General features: G+C 40.8%; 4 protein-coding genes across 4 annotated transcripts; 2 read left to right on the forward strand and 2 right to left on the reverse strand.

The window, feature by feature from the left end:
- Positions 1-2,954: 2,954 nt before the first annotated feature.
- On the forward strand, positions 2,955-6,161 carry rcvrn2 (recoverin 2; the record flags this gene model as incomplete). The annotated part of the gene is made up of 3 exons (XM_079163954.1): positions 2,955-3,335; positions 5,497-5,608; positions 6,073-6,161. The coding sequence occupies 3 exons, from the start codon at positions 2,955-2,957 to the stop codon at positions 6,159-6,161; spliced, it is 582 nt and encodes a 193-aa protein (XP_079020080.1).
- Positions 6,162-7,829: 1,668 nt separating this feature from the next.
- On the reverse strand, positions 7,830-11,379 carry LOC306700055 (germ cell-specific gene 1-like protein; the record flags this gene model as incomplete). The annotated part of the gene is made up of 6 exons (XM_079164948.1): positions 7,830-8,202; positions 8,321-8,432; positions 8,553-8,705; positions 8,810-8,857; positions 9,058-9,240; positions 11,184-11,379. The coding sequence occupies 6 exons, from the start codon at positions 11,377-11,379 to the stop codon at positions 7,830-7,832; spliced, it is 1,065 nt and encodes a 354-aa protein (XP_079021074.1).
- Positions 11,380-14,189: 2,810 nt separating this feature from the next.
- Positions 14,190-16,917, reverse strand: atg12 (ATG12 autophagy related 12 homolog). Its single transcript, XM_079163950.1, has 4 exons — positions 16,676-16,917; positions 15,490-15,626; positions 15,313-15,375; positions 14,190-14,375 (listed from the first exon to the last, which is right to left on the reverse strand). The coding sequence occupies exons 1-4, from the start codon at positions 16,773-16,775 to the stop codon at positions 14,316-14,318; spliced, it is 360 nt and encodes a 119-aa protein (XP_079020076.1). The 5' UTR covers positions 16,776-16,917; the 3' UTR covers positions 14,190-14,315.
- On the forward strand, positions 16,893-19,008 carry isoc2 (isochorismatase domain containing 2). The gene is made up of 7 exons (XM_079163948.1): positions 16,893-17,003; positions 17,113-17,221; positions 17,610-17,734; positions 17,855-18,067; positions 18,265-18,335; positions 18,452-18,569; positions 18,864-19,008. Coding segments are annotated over exons 2-7 (594 nt in total). The 5' UTR covers positions 16,893-17,003; positions 17,113-17,220; the 3' UTR covers positions 18,930-19,008.
- Positions 19,009-19,241: the final 233 nt, after the last annotated feature.

A 19,241-nucleotide genomic window follows, 5' to 3' on the forward strand; every position in this document is an offset into this window, starting at 1 on the left:
GACCTCAGATGTAAGTGAAGGTGCCTTAAATTCCTAGATGTGTTTTATTTTTGTCCAGGTATGTGAGGGATTTCGTAAAAGCCTTAAAGTGCTGCTGACTTTCTCTTCGGACAATAAGTGTAGAAATGTGAGCGGGGGCCCCAAGTGCTGTTACTTTTATCATGTACGGCCTCACAAGATGGTGGACACAAATGTCAAGATTGTTGTCACTGTTTGTTTGGTCCTCTCTTCCCTTGCGTTCAGTAGGAAGCTCTTGTCCGTCATTAGCCATCATTATAACCCATTACCAGATATTTATCTAGGAACAACTCCCTTCCTCTTTTCCTCTTTCTTTCAGTCTTAAGAGTTGAGTCGTGTCCCACCAAGGCATTGTTTGGGCTGAGAGTGGACTTTTTTCTTTCTTTTTCTTTTCCTGTTCAGCTTTACAATTTCTCATGTCACTTGTAGCAGGGTGCATATTATTTATGTCATCAGTACTTTCACTTCTAAAACTGTGTGACTTTGAAACATGACATGTACTTTTCAACAATGAGACTGTCTTGAAATATTGGGCATGAATACGATAGAGCTCTCTCTGCTGTTATAGAGGGCATGTTGACAAGTCACGTCGTCATCGGGTCGTTTCATTTGGGACATGAACAATTCAAAATCAATCACACATTTTAAAATTTTAAAAACTGAAATTGCAAACAAATTATTTTCACCAAGTGCAGAAAACAAGCAAATGAGTGGGCGTGACCTGCTGACACTGAGTGGGTCGGATTTACAATATATATGTCAGCGCTGACGTGGAGCTGGCTCACAGGTGAAGCTCGATATCACCAGTTAATTGACTTTAATGCTGTCTAGCCAAATGGGATGCTGCCAGTAGAGAGACACTGGCCTAATTGCAGATATTAATAGATGTGTCGACTTCTACTATCAATACAGTTCGACCTGTTACTGCACTATTTTAATGTGTATAATACTTCACTGCCTGCAAAGTAAATATATATATCCTTTTTATTGTCGCAAAGCAATGTAATAGCTGCTATTCATAATTTCTAATTTCTGTATTAAGTAAGTTTCAGTATTAACAATTACACTTACTTAAAGAATTATTAGTGCTTAGATGCTATAGATTGTGGTTAGACATCAATATTATATGAATCCTCACATTCACCACAAGTAGAAAAAACATTTATGGCCACAAATCCTTGCTTGCTCTAGCAATTAATTGAGGCTAGGGTTCGGGTTAAGTGTCAGCAAGTGATTTGTGGAGAGGAGGGGGTAATTCTATTGGCAATGGCACTCAGAGGATGATGATGATGATAGTAATTGGCTAAAAGTTGGATTGGGTGCGAGGGGGCGGGGGTCGAGTAATCCAATAGACGGCTCACTGAGCATTCTTATGGAGCAAAGGAAATCCTGCTGCAAAAATAAGACACGGATGAAAATCATCATGCAGTGTAAAAAACAGAGTGTAAATAAGAAGTGCTGCTAAAGCTGTCGGTGTATGCTTTCATCTGTCCGGTTTCACAACCATGTGTAACTTTGTAACACAAACACTGCCAAGTTAGTCAGAAACAACAGTTATGACAAATCAAGATAGTGCTCTGATGATGTAAATGTGTCAGCCAAAGTCAGTTTGATGTCGTGATTACTGTCCAGTATGGTGATGGCTTTTGACACTAAAGATGGAGACGATACAGAGAAAGGACTGGGCCTGAGTTACAAGGGACTGGTGTGAAAGAGTCAAACCAGTGAAAATGAAGGTAGAGTAATGAGCATGTTTGTGTCTGTCAGTATGTCGAACAGGATGCCCTTAGTGCACGAGACAATACTTTTTGTCAGGAAAAGTCAAGCCCAGGACCAAGAAAGGCTAAAAATAATGAGAATTTGGCAGCCCAACAACAAAAACATAACTTTGCAGAGTAAGAAAAGACGGAAAAAAGGGTTAAACATTTGGCTCAATAAAACAAACCCAGGCTAGTGACAAAAAAAAGTCAGTGAAACGACATCATAGCTCACGTAGGCAGGAAGGAGGTTGTGCACATAGTGAAGATGATGGAAGGGCGTGGGTGGGATTGGAGGTAGAGGGGAGTTAAACTGCCTGGACAGATGGTAGTCTGGAATTAGATGTCAGTGGTCAACTAAACCCTTTGAAAGGTAACTACAGAGATGTCTGACATACTGCTGAAGAACTTAAAGGTAGCTTTGAAAAAACCCACCTGGTACCAGCTTAAAAGGGTTTCCCACAACATGTCTGCTAATGTGTTGATCTGTGTATAAAAGTAATGAAAAAGCTTTCATGATTCTGTAGCAACAAAATATTTGTCAATTTCACAAAGTGGTTGTAACCCAAAGGACACAGTGAAAAGTATTGGACCTCTGTTGATTGATCAATATAGGATTCTGTAAGACTTACACTACCACAAGGCATAACTCAGAATTCTTACTTTTTATAAGTAATTTAACAGAGGAATGAACTCTACACTGCCATATGCTGTAGATCTTTCTAGACTTCCAGAACCAATAGAGAAAAGTAGGATATGGGGGTTCATTTTAGTCAAAAGCTCAGCCACCTTAAATCCCGCATTAACAGAATTAACCCACTAGGATTGTGTTTCCCCTCTGCCCTACTTATCTCTCACTGTCTTACTCTTGAGACACATACTCAATGCTCCAGCCATCCTCTACCCTCACAACACACAGGTAAAGCCTTCCCTACATTTGGATCATCCTCAATGTGATTTCTTAGTTTGATCAAATTCAGGATTTCATATGTGGACTGTACCATATCTGTAAATATTTTTTTTTTGCAATCACTTGCAGGGTTCGCCAGAAGCGGTCAAGCCAGTGAAGAAATATTTTCAACAAAGGGGAAGTTCAGGTGGCACAGGACAGGAAAAACTCCTATTTGCCTGTGAGTTTGTCAGAACTGACAGATTACTAAGACACTTACAGCAGCTACCATGGGAAATACTACCAGTAGCGCAATATCAAAGGAGATCCTGGAGGACCTCAAGCTCAGCACCATATTCACTGAAACTGAGATCTCCCAGTGGTACGAGAACTTTCAGAAGCAGTGCCCGACTGGACGCATAACACCGGAAGAGTTTGAGCAGATCTACAGCCGCTTCTTCCCTGACAGCGATGCCAAGAGCTACGCACGGCATGTGTTTCGCTCCTTTGACACCAACGATGACGGCACGTTGGACTTCAAGGAGTACATCATCGCGCTGCACATGACCTCCACTGGGAAGACGACACGAAAACTGGAGTGGGCCTTCTCGCTGTTTGATGTAGACAAGAACGGATACATCAACAAGACAGAAGTGACGGAGATCTGCCAGGTGAGGCGGAATACAGTGATGTGTAAGATGAGAATGAAATAATTAGACACTTAAATTGTGGTTCTAGTATGACAAAAAAATAATAATGGTATCAACTATTTCTATAGTGTGATGATGTGTCTTGCCCTAAACACTCCCATTCATATTTTATGGAGAGTAGTATCAAACCTTGTTGACTAAGAGTGCCAAAGACAGAAAGAGTATTTTATTCTACCATAATGTTCATCTTTACCGTCGCTATAAACATATAATATCAGACATTTAAGTTGTTCTGTTGCCCATAGTCCTCAGGGAAATGTTTTATTCGAGGAGGTCAAAGCTACAACAGACAGATGAAATAAGAGGATTACTTGACATCATGCAATACTACTGCCCTGTAGCTTTTACTTATTTTTTTAAGTTTATAATGTTCAATGTTCCTTTACATTTCTATTAGTGTGAGGTGTTGATATAACTCTATGGTCATTCTTGTTTGAAGTAGAATAGTTTCGGAGGATTATTGTTGGGCCGCATTATATGTTTAGGTCTTCCTGGTACTTTGGCCACATCCTTTGAGGTCCATGTAAAATTAGTTGCTATTTATTGAAAAGTAGGTCTCAGTACTAAGTGCCAGCCCAATTAGCCAGTCTATTTGAGCCCCAAACCCCTGATAATCTCTGTGATTACAGGGTTAACTCTCAGATAATGTAGGCAGTCGTACTCTTAAGCAAGGCTACTCTTGTATTGCTCTGTTCCTATAGAGGGACTGCTCATCAGCCCTGAGTCGAATCCATGTTTCTTTTATTCATGAGGCTGCCACTTTTGACTGTTCAATGCATTTATGCTGTTCACTGTATAATAGTTGTTAAACATTGTTTTCAAATCATCAAAACTCAGTCAGATGGAGGTTACACAGTTTCTTATCTTCTTTTTTAAAGACAAATAATATTGCATTAAGTGGTTTAGACAGATCACCTGTCTATCCAGCTGATATTGTAATGGGATTTAATTCCTGGCCAACTAGCCTGAGTTCACGTGCATCACGTTTACAACCAAACGGCTTTTAAAGCCACGCTGCCAAAAGTTCAACAAACTACAACAGAATCAGACTGTGGAGAGGTCGTCAATTAACAGATCTACTATATGCACTTAAACTAACATCATTATTACAGAACCATAATCCAGAGTGTCTGTTTTCATTTTTGGATTTGAAGTGGGAAGCAAGTAAGTGAGGAAGGCAGGACTAGCCAATAGTTACGTCCAGTGTAGTATACTACACTAATAGGATATAATAGACTAGTTCAGAGAGGGTGCAAATACAGTGTATCTTCAGGGTATCCACATTTGTATGTGACTGCTTGGTATAGATCTGTTTTTATTATTTATAAGTTAGTAAATGCCATTCATCTATAAGTGTGAACTATATAGACAGCAAGATCAGAGGGGCAAGATGGAGGGACAGTCCAGGGAGAAAAGAGAGGACATCTTGGTGTTTGGCCTCTGGCCTGAGTCTTGGCACTAATCCATGTTAATCTAGGTGTCTTAAATGCGGGAGATGAGTGCTTCCCCTCTAAGTGGGACACACACTTAAAGGCCTGAACCTAAAGTGCACAGTCATTTGGTCATTTACAATCCGTTGGATTCTAAGTGGCATATTCCAAAGTTCATTATCTCTGAGAAATGACACACAGGCCTGATTTTGGCGCCATGGGCGGCTTGATTATTAATTCATTCACTTTTAACTTGTAGAGTCTCCATTTTAATTGTGATGCCCAAGCCCTCCAGGATTGCTCTCTTAGCTACATTTGGGAGGCAGATCAGCTGTCATGTGGGGATTGCGGGCTACATTTTATGTAAGATTTAATTGTAGGGTACTTGATTTGGTTGTATTCAGCCAAGTTTGACAGAGTATACGATGACTAATGACAGCAATCAGGGACTAGACATAAGAAAAAGTGTTGGCCTGTAGCTTTTCTCGAAATGTCAAGTTGTTTTGCATCCGACGCTCTATAAACCACAAAACACGAATTAACTTGAACTTACTCACTTGTCCTACAGGCTACACGCTTCTTGGCTTGCACACATTTCTTTTATGTGCTGTGTTGTGCTGTTTTCATACATAATTTGTGCGAGAGAAATGATGCAGTGTTATCACCGATCTTATACCCAACCCCCCTCTCAGGCCATATTTAAGCTGATCCCCAAGGAGGACCAGAGCAAGCTACCAGAGGATGAGAACACACCCGAGAAAAGAGCCAACAAGCTGTGGTCGTACTTCGAAAAGAAAGACAACGGTAAAGGAAATAACACACGCATGTCTATACATTGTGCCCCAGCCGTACATGACAGGTCACTGTGTTCTTATCACTATGTACTTATGTTGAGGAGAGATGAAATCAGTGTAAGCTCTTTCTACCTTTCCTCAACAGCTGTTCTTACATCCTGTAGTGAAGATTACATTTTACAGCTTTTTGGCTTAACAATAATACAAGCAATAAATCCACCTGGGGTCACATCCCTCCAGTTACAGCATCACATGTGTCATGCAAGCTTTATTATGTATGTAGCAGCTATGTATCATGGAGCCTAACGTGATTCCACTGCTTTGCATGCTACTGTCAATCAGACCAGCACAGTCACACAGGAGATACGAATGGATTTCTTAGATAAGATAAGAAAAAGACGTGTTATTCAACCTCACACTTCTTACTCTACATCTCTTTTACTGTTTTCTCTTACTTTCTTGTTTCCCTCATAGAGCGACTGGCCGAAGGAGAGTTCATCCAAGGAGTAATTGAAAATGAGAATGCAATGCGTCTCATCCACTATGAACCAGCTAAAGAATAAAGTCATCCTTACTTCGTCCACTCTCACTAGATACTTTTAAACTGTTATTGCTTCCTGATTTCCTTCTGAGCCTCTGATGCTTCCTCCCCCCTCCTCTTTGATCCACTCAACCCCTCTGTGTAAATACTCCTTTCTGCAGTATTGGTTATGTCATATTGATGATAAATGGATATCAAATAGAGGCTAAAAGAGGCAAATTATGGCGTAGTGTTTAAAATGTGTCTACAGATAAAAAGATTTATGGTGACTATATTGATGCAGTACATATTATATATACAAAGAATATGTATGATAAATATTGTCCTATTGTTAATCTTTTAAATGGTTTAAATTACATTTTGGCTCCAGAGAAATGAATGGTAATGACAACTATATAAGTATCATACCTGATTGTTAGCGCATTCATTTTTTTTAACAGAACTGGAAATGTCTGGAAGAGGTTGTAGCTCTTACGTGATGTCTATTTACTGTACAATCAATTAAAGGTTTTCTCATAAATCTGTGCTTTGAAAATCAATTTATTTGTATTTCCCAGATCACAGTGAATTCTCCTATGACCTGGAAACATACTGTATAATATAATGCTAACAAAAATGGAGCTTTAGGTCTTACGTTTTCAATTATGTTTATCCCTTACAGTAAATCCAGGAGTATCCCACACGTAAAGCCAACAAACGTTTAAAGTAGATTTTGGTACACTTTTTTGAAAATGTTGCCTGTATAATTTTACGTTAAACACAATAAATACCGGAATGTAAAATCCAGTTTAAAACAATTATTTCCCTGAAATTTTTCATGGTGCAGATTGTTTATGTGTGCGTGTGTGTGTGTGTGTGTGTGTGTGTGTGCGGCCTGTCGGTGTGCGTGTCTGTGTTTCTTTCCAACTTTCAGGCTGACCCCCCACAACCCGCTCCCCCCTCCAGCCCTCCATCCCTTCACATGCTTTCCATCTCTCCTCACTCTATTCCCCCTTCTTTCCATCCAACTCGGGATTACTGGTTTACACATAATCTTCTGTTCAACATCAGAGAGCAGACTTTTCAAAATCTCTGTAATCTTTCGTTCACTGTGTGTGTATCGTATGGGCTCGTCTGTGCATCTGCAGAGAGACTGTGTTTGTTGTAGCCTCTGGTATACATGCATTGCGTCAAACGTTGGTCACAAGCGAGAGAGGAGATTGAAAAAGAAAGCATGTCGCCACTCACATTAATGACAATATATTGTGTATTTACTCTAAAGGACAGGCTGATCTGTTAAGGTTTTCAACAGGAGAAGAAACATCGACCCTGTCTAAGCAGTGAAATGATCGTTGTCCTTATACATTGCATGTTGATATATATACAATAAAATAATTTAAACATGTATAGGCCTTTACATATTGAGACACATTTACTTTCCTAGCATGAGGCACTGAGAAATACCCAGAAAACACGCAGTCTTGCATGTCAGTGTGACATATTCATATACTATAGTCTTTGCAGTTTGATATGCATTGATTTGACCGGCCTTCAACCACAAATTAGTATTTCCCAACTTCACTGAAAGTCATAGTGAAAGAAAAGAAAAACAGGATCTATTTGCTCACGTAGCTCCGTCTCCAGCACGGTGACAGCATCTTTCCCTTTTCAGTTTTTCAGGGCCTTTAAGTTGATGGATATAAAAAATCCCCTAACAAGGTGAATCAACTCGGTCCATGGCATCATCCATCTCATCCATCTCTCTCTCACAGTCTTCACACCCCTCTGAGCCACAGCCTCCGACCAAAACCAGCGTTGGTACATCCCCATTTCCCACTCCAACCACACTGCCATTCGGGGCCCACGCTACGTCGATCATGCCGTCTGGACACTGCAACAGGCCGCTGACAGAGTAGAGCCCGCCTCCTGGAACGACCTCGTCGTAGGAAGGAGCATGAGTGGCGGCCCTTGCTTCCTCCAAACGGAGCCTCTGTTTGCGACGGAGCTCGATGATGGTCTTTGTGTAGGAGTTGAGTGTGACCACAGCCGCCCCCATACAGCAACTGAAGGACACCCAGGCAAGACTGGGAACAGGGGGAGATTTAGCATAATTAAAGAGAGAAGACAAACATGTAAATAACAAGTACGTACGTGCTTTAACAATACAGGCTTGTATGCTGTCCTAAAAGAGAGGCCACCTACGCAAAAGACCAGCCGTAGTCCCAGGACTGAGGCCTCCAGTCTTTGGGGCCCACAATGACTGTCATCTGAAACACCGTGGTGAACATCATATGGGCCACCATCCCAAGAAGACCTATATGGGGGGAGAAACAAACAAACCAGACAGAAAAAATAAAGATGGCCATGTGAATAGAGACTGATATACGGAGGAGGTTGTTGTTAGTTCGTTATGTAAGGATCCACTGCGCCTTACCTGATAACACAGTACAGATAGCGGCATAGGCATTAATTTTTAGCGAGTGCATCTCTTTTTTGGAACACAAGACTTCCAGCCACATCAGTAAGAAGCCCATCCCCAGCAGACCGATGTACGTAAACTCTGAAATAACGGAGAGCCAGAGCACACCTGCAACATTGAAAATACAAACAGAATTGACACACACACAAATCCACATAAAAACTAAATGTATAATTTCACGTTTTTTATATATCGGCTGATACACAACTCACCTTGTGTTTCTCCAGGTGTTAACTCTATAAAGCTTCGACATTTCTCCCCTGCCAAACAAATTTATAGATGTGAACAAAATGGAGACAGGAGAAATTGTTCTTTGAGGACAAATGCAAAGATTTGGCGGAGAACTGAGACTGAAAAGAAACTATGAAAACGATACGAATATAGAGAGTATAACTAATAATGTGACCCGGTGCACGTGTGTTAGTCTACGTGTGTTTGGACGTGTGCTTTGTGGCCTCACCATCGCTGTGTTTCTCACAGCTTTCCCAGAAACCAGTGTGGAAGTATCTAAAAGCAAACTTGTCTTCTCCCGTCTCCCAGATGTACTGAACTGCGTTGGCCAGCTGCCTCTGTCTGATCTTGGCCAGCTCGTCCCTCCTGGCTGGAGACAGTGTGCGGTTGAAGGGGTTCTGGGTAGGACTCTCTGTGTGACAGCACAAAAGGATGACAATGAGAAGAGCATCTTAGTATACATTTTTCCACTTGCTTATTCCGATTATGGATAATGAGTTGGTGGCAGGAGTAGAACCAAACATGCGCTGGGTGGACCAATTCTTCACAGCTCTTAACATCAAGACAGCAACGCATTCATACTTACACACATCTGTGGGCAAAGTTTATTCTCCAAACCAATCCAGACCTGCACTAGCGATATCATGCAAACATTAAACAAACTCAGGACCCTTTTCCTATCAGGTACCAGCATTAACAACAGCAACATCATGTTTAGAAGCATAAGGGAGACTTAAATGCACCACTATGAAGGTAGATCTTTTTGTACAAGTAAACAAAGTACATGTAGTTATGAAAGATGATTCCTGCACGCAGTAAGAGATGTTCATCCCATTGTGGATTAAGCATATCTGTTGAGAAAACAAAAACCAAGCAGCAGGCAGTGCGCTCACCCCCATGGACGAATAAACCTTTGGGATCCACCCTCACACCCTGCAGATTAATACTAAACCATAATTAAATTCACTGTGGGACTAAGGTATATTCAAAAAGAGATTAAAAAACACCAAACCAAGGACAATCAGTTTCTCACTTGGGGAGAAGCCAGTGAGTTTATCCACTCAGATTAGTTTGAGGTATTGGTTGTTATGCTGTGACACAGTGCAACGAACAAGAAATCCAATAGTGGTGCAATCAGGTTCAACAGTCAAGGCCAAAATGTTGGTCAAAGTCAGAAAGCTGCAATTTATACCCTCGACACATTTTGGAAGATTTAATGATACACAATGACAAACTGACCACATGACACTCAAACAAAGATGTGACATAATGTGTGCACACATTCAACATGGGATACATTCATTCAGAGACGCCTCAACAAGCACTGTGGAGACTGAGCGGTAAGGCTCAGTCTTGACCTTGGGAATAGTACTGTATTTAGATTACTAAATTAATCTTAATTTAAAGTCAACTTTGTATCTTTTTTTCCATTACAAAGACATTTCAATCACACTCAGAGTTTGGTCATTGTACTTGATCTGCTGTACTTAGATAGAGTCTGCTTATGAAGGCCGTGCGATGCAGTTGAAAGCTCCAGAAAAGCCTGCAAATAGACCTTGAGACAGGATTGTTTTGATTATCATTGGAGCAGGATGAAGCATCATCCGTATACGTCTGAAACAGAGTAACCTGTGACGATGATGGGCGGTACCTCGTCAGAAACAACATTTCAACATTCAAGTTATACCGGATCTATTGCAAAAGCCTAATGCCAGGAAATCAAATGAATCCATGAGCTCATGCTGTTTACAACGACGTGTGTCATGCCCGTAAACGTGTTGCAACAGACATCAGGATAAGTCACCAGGCAACTTTTTGTAGTTTAGTATTGTCTCCTTTTGCTTTGGGCCAGCTCAAAGCTTAATATTCTGAAATACTTCTACTCACCAGTGTGGAACATAACAAAGTACATTTACTCTGTAGTACTGTACATCGAAAAGATGTACAGCTGTACTCACTAATTACTTTGCAGAATAACGTTTGACAACCAACATAACAAGGGTTTGAATGCTTCCTCATAAATGAATGCAACATTGTTGTTTATGGGATGCTAAATCTGTGTATGTACACGAATAATCTTCCAAAGTGTTTTTGCTCAAGGACGTTTAGCTTAACAGTCAGTGAACATCTCCGCCTTGTCTGCTGAATGATCTGTTGAGACTCAAAAAATGGTCAAAATCAGGGGGGAGCAGCATCAAGCTCCTCAAAAAGTGGATATTAAAATAAACGAATGCAAACAAATTTACCAGTAAAAATAGAACATCAATCCAAGTTACATTACACTTAAAAGACACAATAAAGCATAATAAAGCTGCACAAATGATGTGGAGAGCTAAAAGACAATGGGACATCTACCTGTGGTGTAAGGCTCGCTGTTGTTCTGACCACAGTTCTTCATTTTGACGGGCGACAGGCAGAGTGGCTTGACCACCTTGTGGGTGCCCTCACACCAGTAAGAGGTGCAGAGAGCCAGGATGGAGAGGGCCAGAGCCAGAGTGGTCAAGGTCAGGGAGAGCAGGGAGCGAGATCGACGGGACATACCCTCCAGCATGGCCACACAGGAGAAGAGGGAGGCAGGGGGAGGACAGAGAGAGAGGGAGAGGGGGGGGGGGGGGAGGAGAAAGGCAAAGATGGGGCAGATGCTGCACGTGGGAATAGGACAAACACGACAGAGGGTAGGGCTGCAGTCACAGATGGAGCCGTGAGGGCGGCACAGATGTTTTGGGCTGGTTTAAAGAGGTGATGAGCTGCCAGGTTTAAATGGAAAGATAATTATGATGTAACAGTACAGGCAGAAGATGACAAAACAAAGCTGACACGGTGATACTTTGAAGTCAATGTGATTAAAAGAGAGGAAGATAACGAGAGCGAGAGGGGAGGGAGGTGGATAAGATGCTCTAAAGTTGATACACGTGGGAAAGGACAGATGGAAAAAAAGGAAATGAACAAGAAGGGATTTAGGTGGACGGTGGTTCACTCTAGGAGAAATGCAAGGACATAACAGAATGCTGGCCTGACAGCGTCAATGTGATGTCCTGCTATTGGTCCTTGTGGTGAATGATTGTGGCCATACATCCCCTGACTTCAGCACTTGTAGACCCTTTTTGCGTGTGCACTTACTAGATCAGTATGACTGTACCAAAAAATCATCAAAAAGACTAGTATGTTTTAAAGAGGCGATAGTGGACATCTTTAAACCCAATCCATCACCTGGCAAAAAAGCACCTTTAAATTGTTGAATAGAGCACATAAAGGCTGAAACCAGGGTGTCCATATGGTGACATCTAACTTTGTCGAATATCAGCGAGCCATAAAAGCGCCTGAGGACACATACGTCCTCCAGACGGGCTATGTAAGAGCAAGTAACGTGTGCTATCCTGTGACCCCGGCTAATATCTTCCTGCTTCCTGATTGACTCACTCAGGCCTGACCCTGCCGCTCATCATGAACTCCACTGCTGGACCCTGAGTCAGTGGAAGACAAGACGGAGGGGAGTAAAAACAAGAGATTACTTTTTTCTTTTGATGAAATTATGGATAAACCACAGTTTTAAATGAATTTTCTGCTAGTAATCCCTGATAATCTTCTTTAATCTGTTTGTGTTAGGTGTGTTTTAGTGTGAAGTGCATTCTGACCATGTCTGCTGTCTCTCTCTCATGCAATGTCTCCCCATCAGATCACAGACCCTGAAATACAACAGAGCATTATTTAAACCAACTGAATTTAGCACAATGCCTGATCAACCCAATAATGGTGGTTTCTAGTACCTAAAATAATGTTGACAATAAACACATTCAATAGCAATTTTGGAATAAATTTGAGATTATTGTGGCTACATGTTGACAAAAGACTACAATATGTACAAATATGTATGTTTCTGTACAAAGATTTATTTTATTTTTTACTGTATCTGTGAAAAGTACAATACCTAAATACCTGATTTATGTGATTTTTGAAACGTTAAGACAGCTAGCTGTATACATGTGACCTGCGCTCTGTTTACCCCGATATTATCATTATTTCCTCCAGTGTCAATTTCTTCTCAATTAACATTCAGCGATAGCATATTAAACATATACAGTGTGACTAATATAGGTTTGCAAAAATTAAAAGCATGAACAAGTTGGATGGAAGTTTATCTTAGATTTAGCCAGAATCTTACATAAAGACCGTAACACCGATATACATTTTAGGTAGTCCTACAAGAAAATTGGAAATCATTTTTCAACATTAATAACAGAAACATAAATATGAGGTCATTGTTTTTCAGATGTTTGTCTGTCTTGACAAATACTAAGCAGCTGATTAGAAACACACCATGTGCCTCATTTTAACCTATTAGCCAAATAGAATATGCTCCATTTCGTCTTAAATAAGAAAAGCAATATACTATTGTAACAATTGATTGATTGTTTAGTCTCCTTATGTGAGAAAAGAGTGAAGGCCATAATACGAATGTGAAGGTGAAATCTTAATATTAACTGTTTTATCTGAACATCAATGCATAACACAAAGCTACTCAGTTAACATCACGAATAACAAAGAAATTCTCAATCTCACATTAGAGAAGCTGTGTCGAAAAAATGACTGAAATTATTAAATTTCTGTTGACTGATAATCTTTTCAGCTCCAGTTATCTTTAAAAGAATCAGTGACAAGTACCTACCAAAGATATTTTTCTTGTCCCTTGTACCACGTCAGGTCAAACATGAGGTTGCCGTCACAGAAAAACACTTTCACGTCTTGCAGTCCGTTATGTCCGCCTTCTACAAGAGCGCTTAAAAAGCTCCTTAAGAACTTGGTTTTATTTGCTCCATCTTGAACCCATTGTCCGTGTCACTAACCTCTTCATCTTTGCCCTCTGCATCTGTCACTAGTATTCCTCCTCCAGGAGTGGCCCTTTACCTCTCCAGCTGCACTCGTCTCTTTAATCCTCCTGGCAATAGTTGGAGACGGAGATGCAAGACGGATGGAGCGACTGAGCGTCTGTCTCCACGCCACTCTACTCTCTTTTCTGTCTTTCTTTGGAATTTATGTCACAAACCCATCCTGAATCATGTAATCCCTCTAAGTCCATCTGTTACTGTAGTGCCCCCTCTCTTCCTGTGTCTGTCCCTTTTCGCAACCTCCCAAAAACCTTTAACGCCAGTCTGAGCTCTATGCAAATTTAACTTTCACTAGGTGCTCAATTATTACCCGAAAAGAGTGAATAGGTGTTTGAACCAACGCATCCATAGGATTGAGCTTTTCCTTTCTTTCCTCCTATTGAACACCAGCTGTGCAAAGCCAAAGTTAAGTGTATTTCTTTGGGTGCCAAATGTGATTCCTTAAAAAAAAAAAAACAGTTGAAAGAGCTTTGTATAGTTACAGTCATTTATTTACAATATGTATGTACAGAAAAATGTAAAGAAAAAAAAGAGAGAAGCAAAAAGAACATTGTGTGCATGTTTGGAGGATGAATTGAAGAAAGAGGGAGGTGAAGACAGTTTAACCCCAGGCTTGAGATTTACAGTAATGTAGAATCAGCTTTCCATCGCTGCCAAAACACTGAAAAAGAGAAAAAAAATACATTACGCTGAATGTTTAATCAAAAATTAAAGCAGAAGAGTGACACGACGGTACAGTTCCAAAAAGACTGTGTGGAAAAAAAACCCGTTAACTGTTAAATTTAATTTTATATCATTGACTGGTCGAGCAGAGAGAACTGACGTCTCTTCTGTGAATTTTGGTCTTTGAGGTCTTTGATGTTACTATAATCAGTGGTTAAGGATTTTGGCATTTCTTACCTCTCATTGCTCCCTCTGCTGGTCAAAGCTCCACATGAACATTTCACTTCTATGGGCTGAGCCCCAAAGGCTCAACAACTATTCTAATATTTCATTTAGGGCTAAGAGGCAATGCAAGTATGGTAAAAACATTAAGTTATACTGTGTTAAGTCTTCTAAGTATCACTACATTATCTGTTAGAGCCTGTATATGTATGTCTCCAATAAAAGGTAATATTTACAGAATGTTTACATTATTGAAAAGTTCTCATTGGTAAACACTAATCATCGGTAATCACTCAATAAAACAAACAATATTTAAATATTTGTTGTTGATAAATACACATTGTGTGGATGTGTGTTGCAATTGTATGACATGGTTAAAGTGTGTGTGTGTACGGTCCAGTTACTAGCTTTGTCTGCAATTTCAAACAGTGAATTGAACTGAAATCGAGCATTTCTTTGTTGCGGTTGATTGAAAGCTCAGAAGAAGCCAGTGAGTGGACTTTGGAGTTATTTTGTTACACATCCTGTTCCACAGGTCAAGAATGAACATCTATCATCATGTTTTAAGTGGATTAATAAAAAACAAAGAAGACAAAAGTGACTCCTGTTTATCTGCTCTTGGTTTCTCTTTTAAATCGTCATTGCTAAATGGTTTTATGTCTGGAAACACACTCCAGTCCCAGGGCATTAAAACCTGTGTTACATGTACTCACATCAAAGAGGACCCCTACGTCTTGATCCGGCGAGGGGGCGAAGGACTGGTTAACATAAATGAACTGGAAGAACAGAAGCAGATGCAGTTATATGTAAGTAATTAAAAGACCTGAAGCACGTTTTCAAAGCCTCTGTCCAAGACATGATTTTGGAAAGTGTACAAACTACATTCTTACCAGCTGTTCATTGCCGTCAAGCTTGAGGAAGCGAGAGATGAACTGAGACAGGGACTGTACCGTCCTCCCCCTGTCCACGGTCCACTTCTTTGTTTTCATTATAGGAGTGTCTCCTACTGCCTTTAGCAGCACATCAACTATAACAAAAAATGGAGAAAATGAAAGACGGGTATTCAGACGGGTCCGGGCAAATCTAAAACATCAACTGTTCAGGAGGAATTTCTAGAGAAGTTGAATCCAGTGACACATAACCCACTATTGCACAATGGAAAAACAAAAAAACTGATGTGATGATGATGTGCTTCCAATCAAGAATTAGAGAAACTGCAGAATGACATGCCTTTATAACGGGCGATGCAATAAGGACTCTACAAATGAGCACAACCTTTGGGTGTTTAAACAATTTGTTATTAAGCCTACAGTTATTGTTCGTGCAATATTCCCTTTTAAATCACTTCTGATGTTTATTTCAACTATCTTAATTTCCTTTTGCTTTCCTGTTTGGTACAATTGTGAACTACATTCTCCATGTATATGTACATTAAACCCTTTTACTTGTTGTAAGAATAAGATTTGAGATTCACTGTTGTCAAACATTTGCCTTGATGACGGTCTGGTGACAGAAAACTGGCTTTATTACTAAAAACCTGCATCGGACCTTTTATATCGAGACTTTATTTCACCTTTTACTTTAAATATAAATGGTATGACCAAGTAATATCAATAGATCATAGTTAGAAGTTTGGCCATATATCTGAGCTGTGACAGTTTGACAGTTTTAAGCTAACCGGAGTTTGTTAGCTTAGCTTTAATACATTACATTATTGTTTTGTACAAGATGTGTAGTTTGCTATTGACATTAACGTAACATATATATTTGATGCATTATGAAAATAAATAGCCTCTCGGAAAAGAACGTATCCTATAAGAGCAAAAAGACATGTTGCCTTGATAAATAGTAGCAGTAGCTTTAGCCATTTCCCAAACCGGCAGTACTGTGTTAAAAGCTAAATGTTGATTGGTTAAACAGAAAAAAAGAAGAGTTCCTATTGGCCTAAATCTCTGTCAATCATTATTTACGTCATACACCCGGAAATACTTCCTCTCGCACGATCAACAACACTCGTAAACAGATAGTTGTTATTCGCTTATAGAGTAGATTTTTTAATGTATTACACTTTCTTACTTTTTTTCTTATCATCGTTTGTCGTCGAGTCGTCTGACGGCGGTTGTGACTCCTCTTTATGCGTTTCTATTGGGGATTCTGCGTTGTCAGACATCTTCATGTGACTACTTTGGGTTACTTCATGGTTCCCGCCCACCTGAACTAGCAAGGCGATTCGCGGTGAACAGTAGCTGCTATTGGTTCACAGAAACGTCAATCACCAATACAAGTAATTCTATTGGTCAATACCCTTCTGACGATGCATGCATGGCTGTTGAAGTTGTGCGTCCTCGTAGCTACATGCTAGAGTAGTTATTGTTTTTCATTTTGACACATATGTCTAGATAACGTAAGTGTTCCACTGATATTGTGCCGTTTTTGTGTTATATTGAATGCATTATTTTACTTGGCAGTCAAATAGTTAACGTCACATTTTCTGTTGGTTTCTGATTACACAGGCGTCACCTGGGACGTTGTACTTTAACCTGACTGTTGAGCTCTTCACGGTCCTGTTGAACCGGTCAACCACTCTCTCTCTCTCCTCACAATCGGACCATTCAGACAACAGTAAGTTTTACGCTTAAATAACAATGACCTAGGATCGCAGTCATCACCATGTTGCTCCAATTGATTTGAGTTAAGCCAGGATAGTATAGTTATCTCATCGTTATGAAGACAATGCAACACAATGGAGGAAATATTTCGTACAAGGAAGATAACCTCTTTCCTCCTTTAGTAGACACAAATTGCACCAATACACATAATCAGAAGTTCCAAATAAAGCTCAAAAGTAGCCACCACATTGAAAACATGACATTCAATGCTTATTTCTTCAGGTGTCATTGTTAAAAGCTTCAGAGCTATTTCAATACAATCACTAAACACTACCTCTGGAATTGTCCCTTAAAGTATGTGAACACATTTGTTCATCCTTTCTGTGACCTTGCTCCTGCAGTGGCACGGGTAGGCCGGCTCTCCACCAAGGATTCAGTGCTCTTGCTGTGTGACATGCAAGAGAAGTTCAGACCCAACATCTTCCAGTTCACCAACATCGTCAGCAATGCGTCCAGATTGCTCCAGGTTGGAAACACTCTGCATCACACCGCTGTCTCAGTGTCTTATCAGTCATACCAGTTATCAGCCTCAGACATTAGTTGTTTTTTTTAAGTATTCCTTATTTCTCCCCGTTTTTCCTCACAGGCCAGTCGCGTTCTGGGCATCCCCTCCATTTTGACAGAGCAGTACCCTAAAGGCTTGGGTCCCACAGTACCTGAGCTGGGCGCAGAAGACCTGACCGCTCATGCTAAAACTTCCTTCACCATGATGATAGAGGCGGTGGAGGCGGAGCTGCAGGCCCTGGGGAACCCCAAGCAGGCCATACTGTGTGGAATAGAGGCACACGCCTGTATTGCAGTAAGATCACATCATTGCAGCATCAACATCATAAAACACAACATAAAGACAACTGGGGAGCTTACTTCCAGTGATGAATGCAGTTAAAAATGACCAAAACAGTTGTGACAGATGATACAGTTATTAAGTAATGTATTTATGTGCCACAGAGCTTCAGTTAATGAATGAAAGACTTGAGCTTCTTGTCTTCTCCACAGTGCACAACATATGACCTGCTTGAAAAGGGAGTAGAGGTTCATATTGTGGCTGATGCTGTCTCATCCAGAAGGTATCTTGTACTTTTTGTTTTATCTGCTATACAGCATCATAATCGTGTGTGTGTGTGGGGGGGGTCTGGAAACTGCACAGGTGTGTGCTTGACTACTTTGGTGTCTCCCTCCACAGCCAGACGGACCGTTTGTTTGCTCTGTCTCGACTGAAGCAGAGCGGAGCTTACCTCACCACCACAGAGGCTGTTCTGCTGCAGCTGGTTCAAGACGCCAGACACCCCAACTTCAAGGAGGTGCCTACTACAGCTGCACTCCTGAGTTACTGTTGTTCGTTTAGACGTGTCATAAACATACAAGTCCTGCAGGATACCCTCCGACTGCAGCCAAAAATACACAGCCTACATACTTTATTACTGACACTGTCGACCAGTTACAGGTGACCTTACTAGTTTGAGGTGACACTTCATACTGCAGTGCTGAAACCCGAAGTTGACTCTTCTTTCAGTTGTAAAGCCGCCATCTTGGCTTCTGATAATGCTCCAGCATAAGTTATGAAAGTGACAATCATATATGTTCTTTATCAACAGATCCAGAAGCTTTTGGCCCACCCGTCCCCCGACACCGGCCTCCTCTCCTTCTTCAGCTCTCTGTAGGACGATCATCACCACCTGTCATTCTGTCCCAGATGTACTGTACAGAATTTCACTGCTTCAATAAAGTGATGCTGCTATAAATCTGGACTGTTTCTGTGTTCATGTTTCTGAATCAAACGTGCCTCGTGCCTCGTTTGATAGGGTGAGGGTGTCCTGGGTCAAAACGTACAGGTTGTTCCTCTTTATTGATATCGTGGCGAGCACACAGCTGCAGAAACTTCTACTTCCAGCTGTGACCGGCTGAAGAGGAGGGACCAGCTCCCAGAGGCGGGAGCAGAGAGTGATGTCACAAAGAGGGAGGGGTGAGTGACG

Source organism: Pholis gunnellus, assembly GCF_910591455.1.
Source record: "Pholis gunnellus genome assembly, chromosome: 8".
NCBI classification, from domain to species: Eukaryota; Metazoa; Chordata; class Actinopteri; order Perciformes; family Pholidae; genus Pholis; species Pholis gunnellus.

Coding starts and splice junctions, on each gene's coding strand:
- atg12 (XM_079163950.1), bottom strand. CDS start 16,775: ATGAAGATGTCTGACAACGCAGAATCCCCAATAGAAACGCATAAAGAG. Junction 15,627..16,675: donor AAACGATGATAAGAAAAAAA/GTAAGAAAGTGT, acceptor TTTTTGTTATAG/TTGATGTGCTGCTAAAGGCA. Junction 15,376..15,489: donor TTGACGGCAATGAACAGCTG/GTAAGAATGTAG, acceptor CTGTTCTTCCAG/TTCATTTATGTTAACCAGTC.
- isoc2 (XM_079163948.1), top strand. Junction 18,336..18,451: donor GATGCTGTCTCATCCAGAAG/GTATCTTGTACT, acceptor CTCCCTCCACAG/CCAGACGGACCGTTTGTTTG. Junction 18,570..18,863: donor GACACCCCAACTTCAAGGAG/GTGCCTACTACA, acceptor CTTTATCAACAG/ATCCAGAAGCTTTTGGCCCA.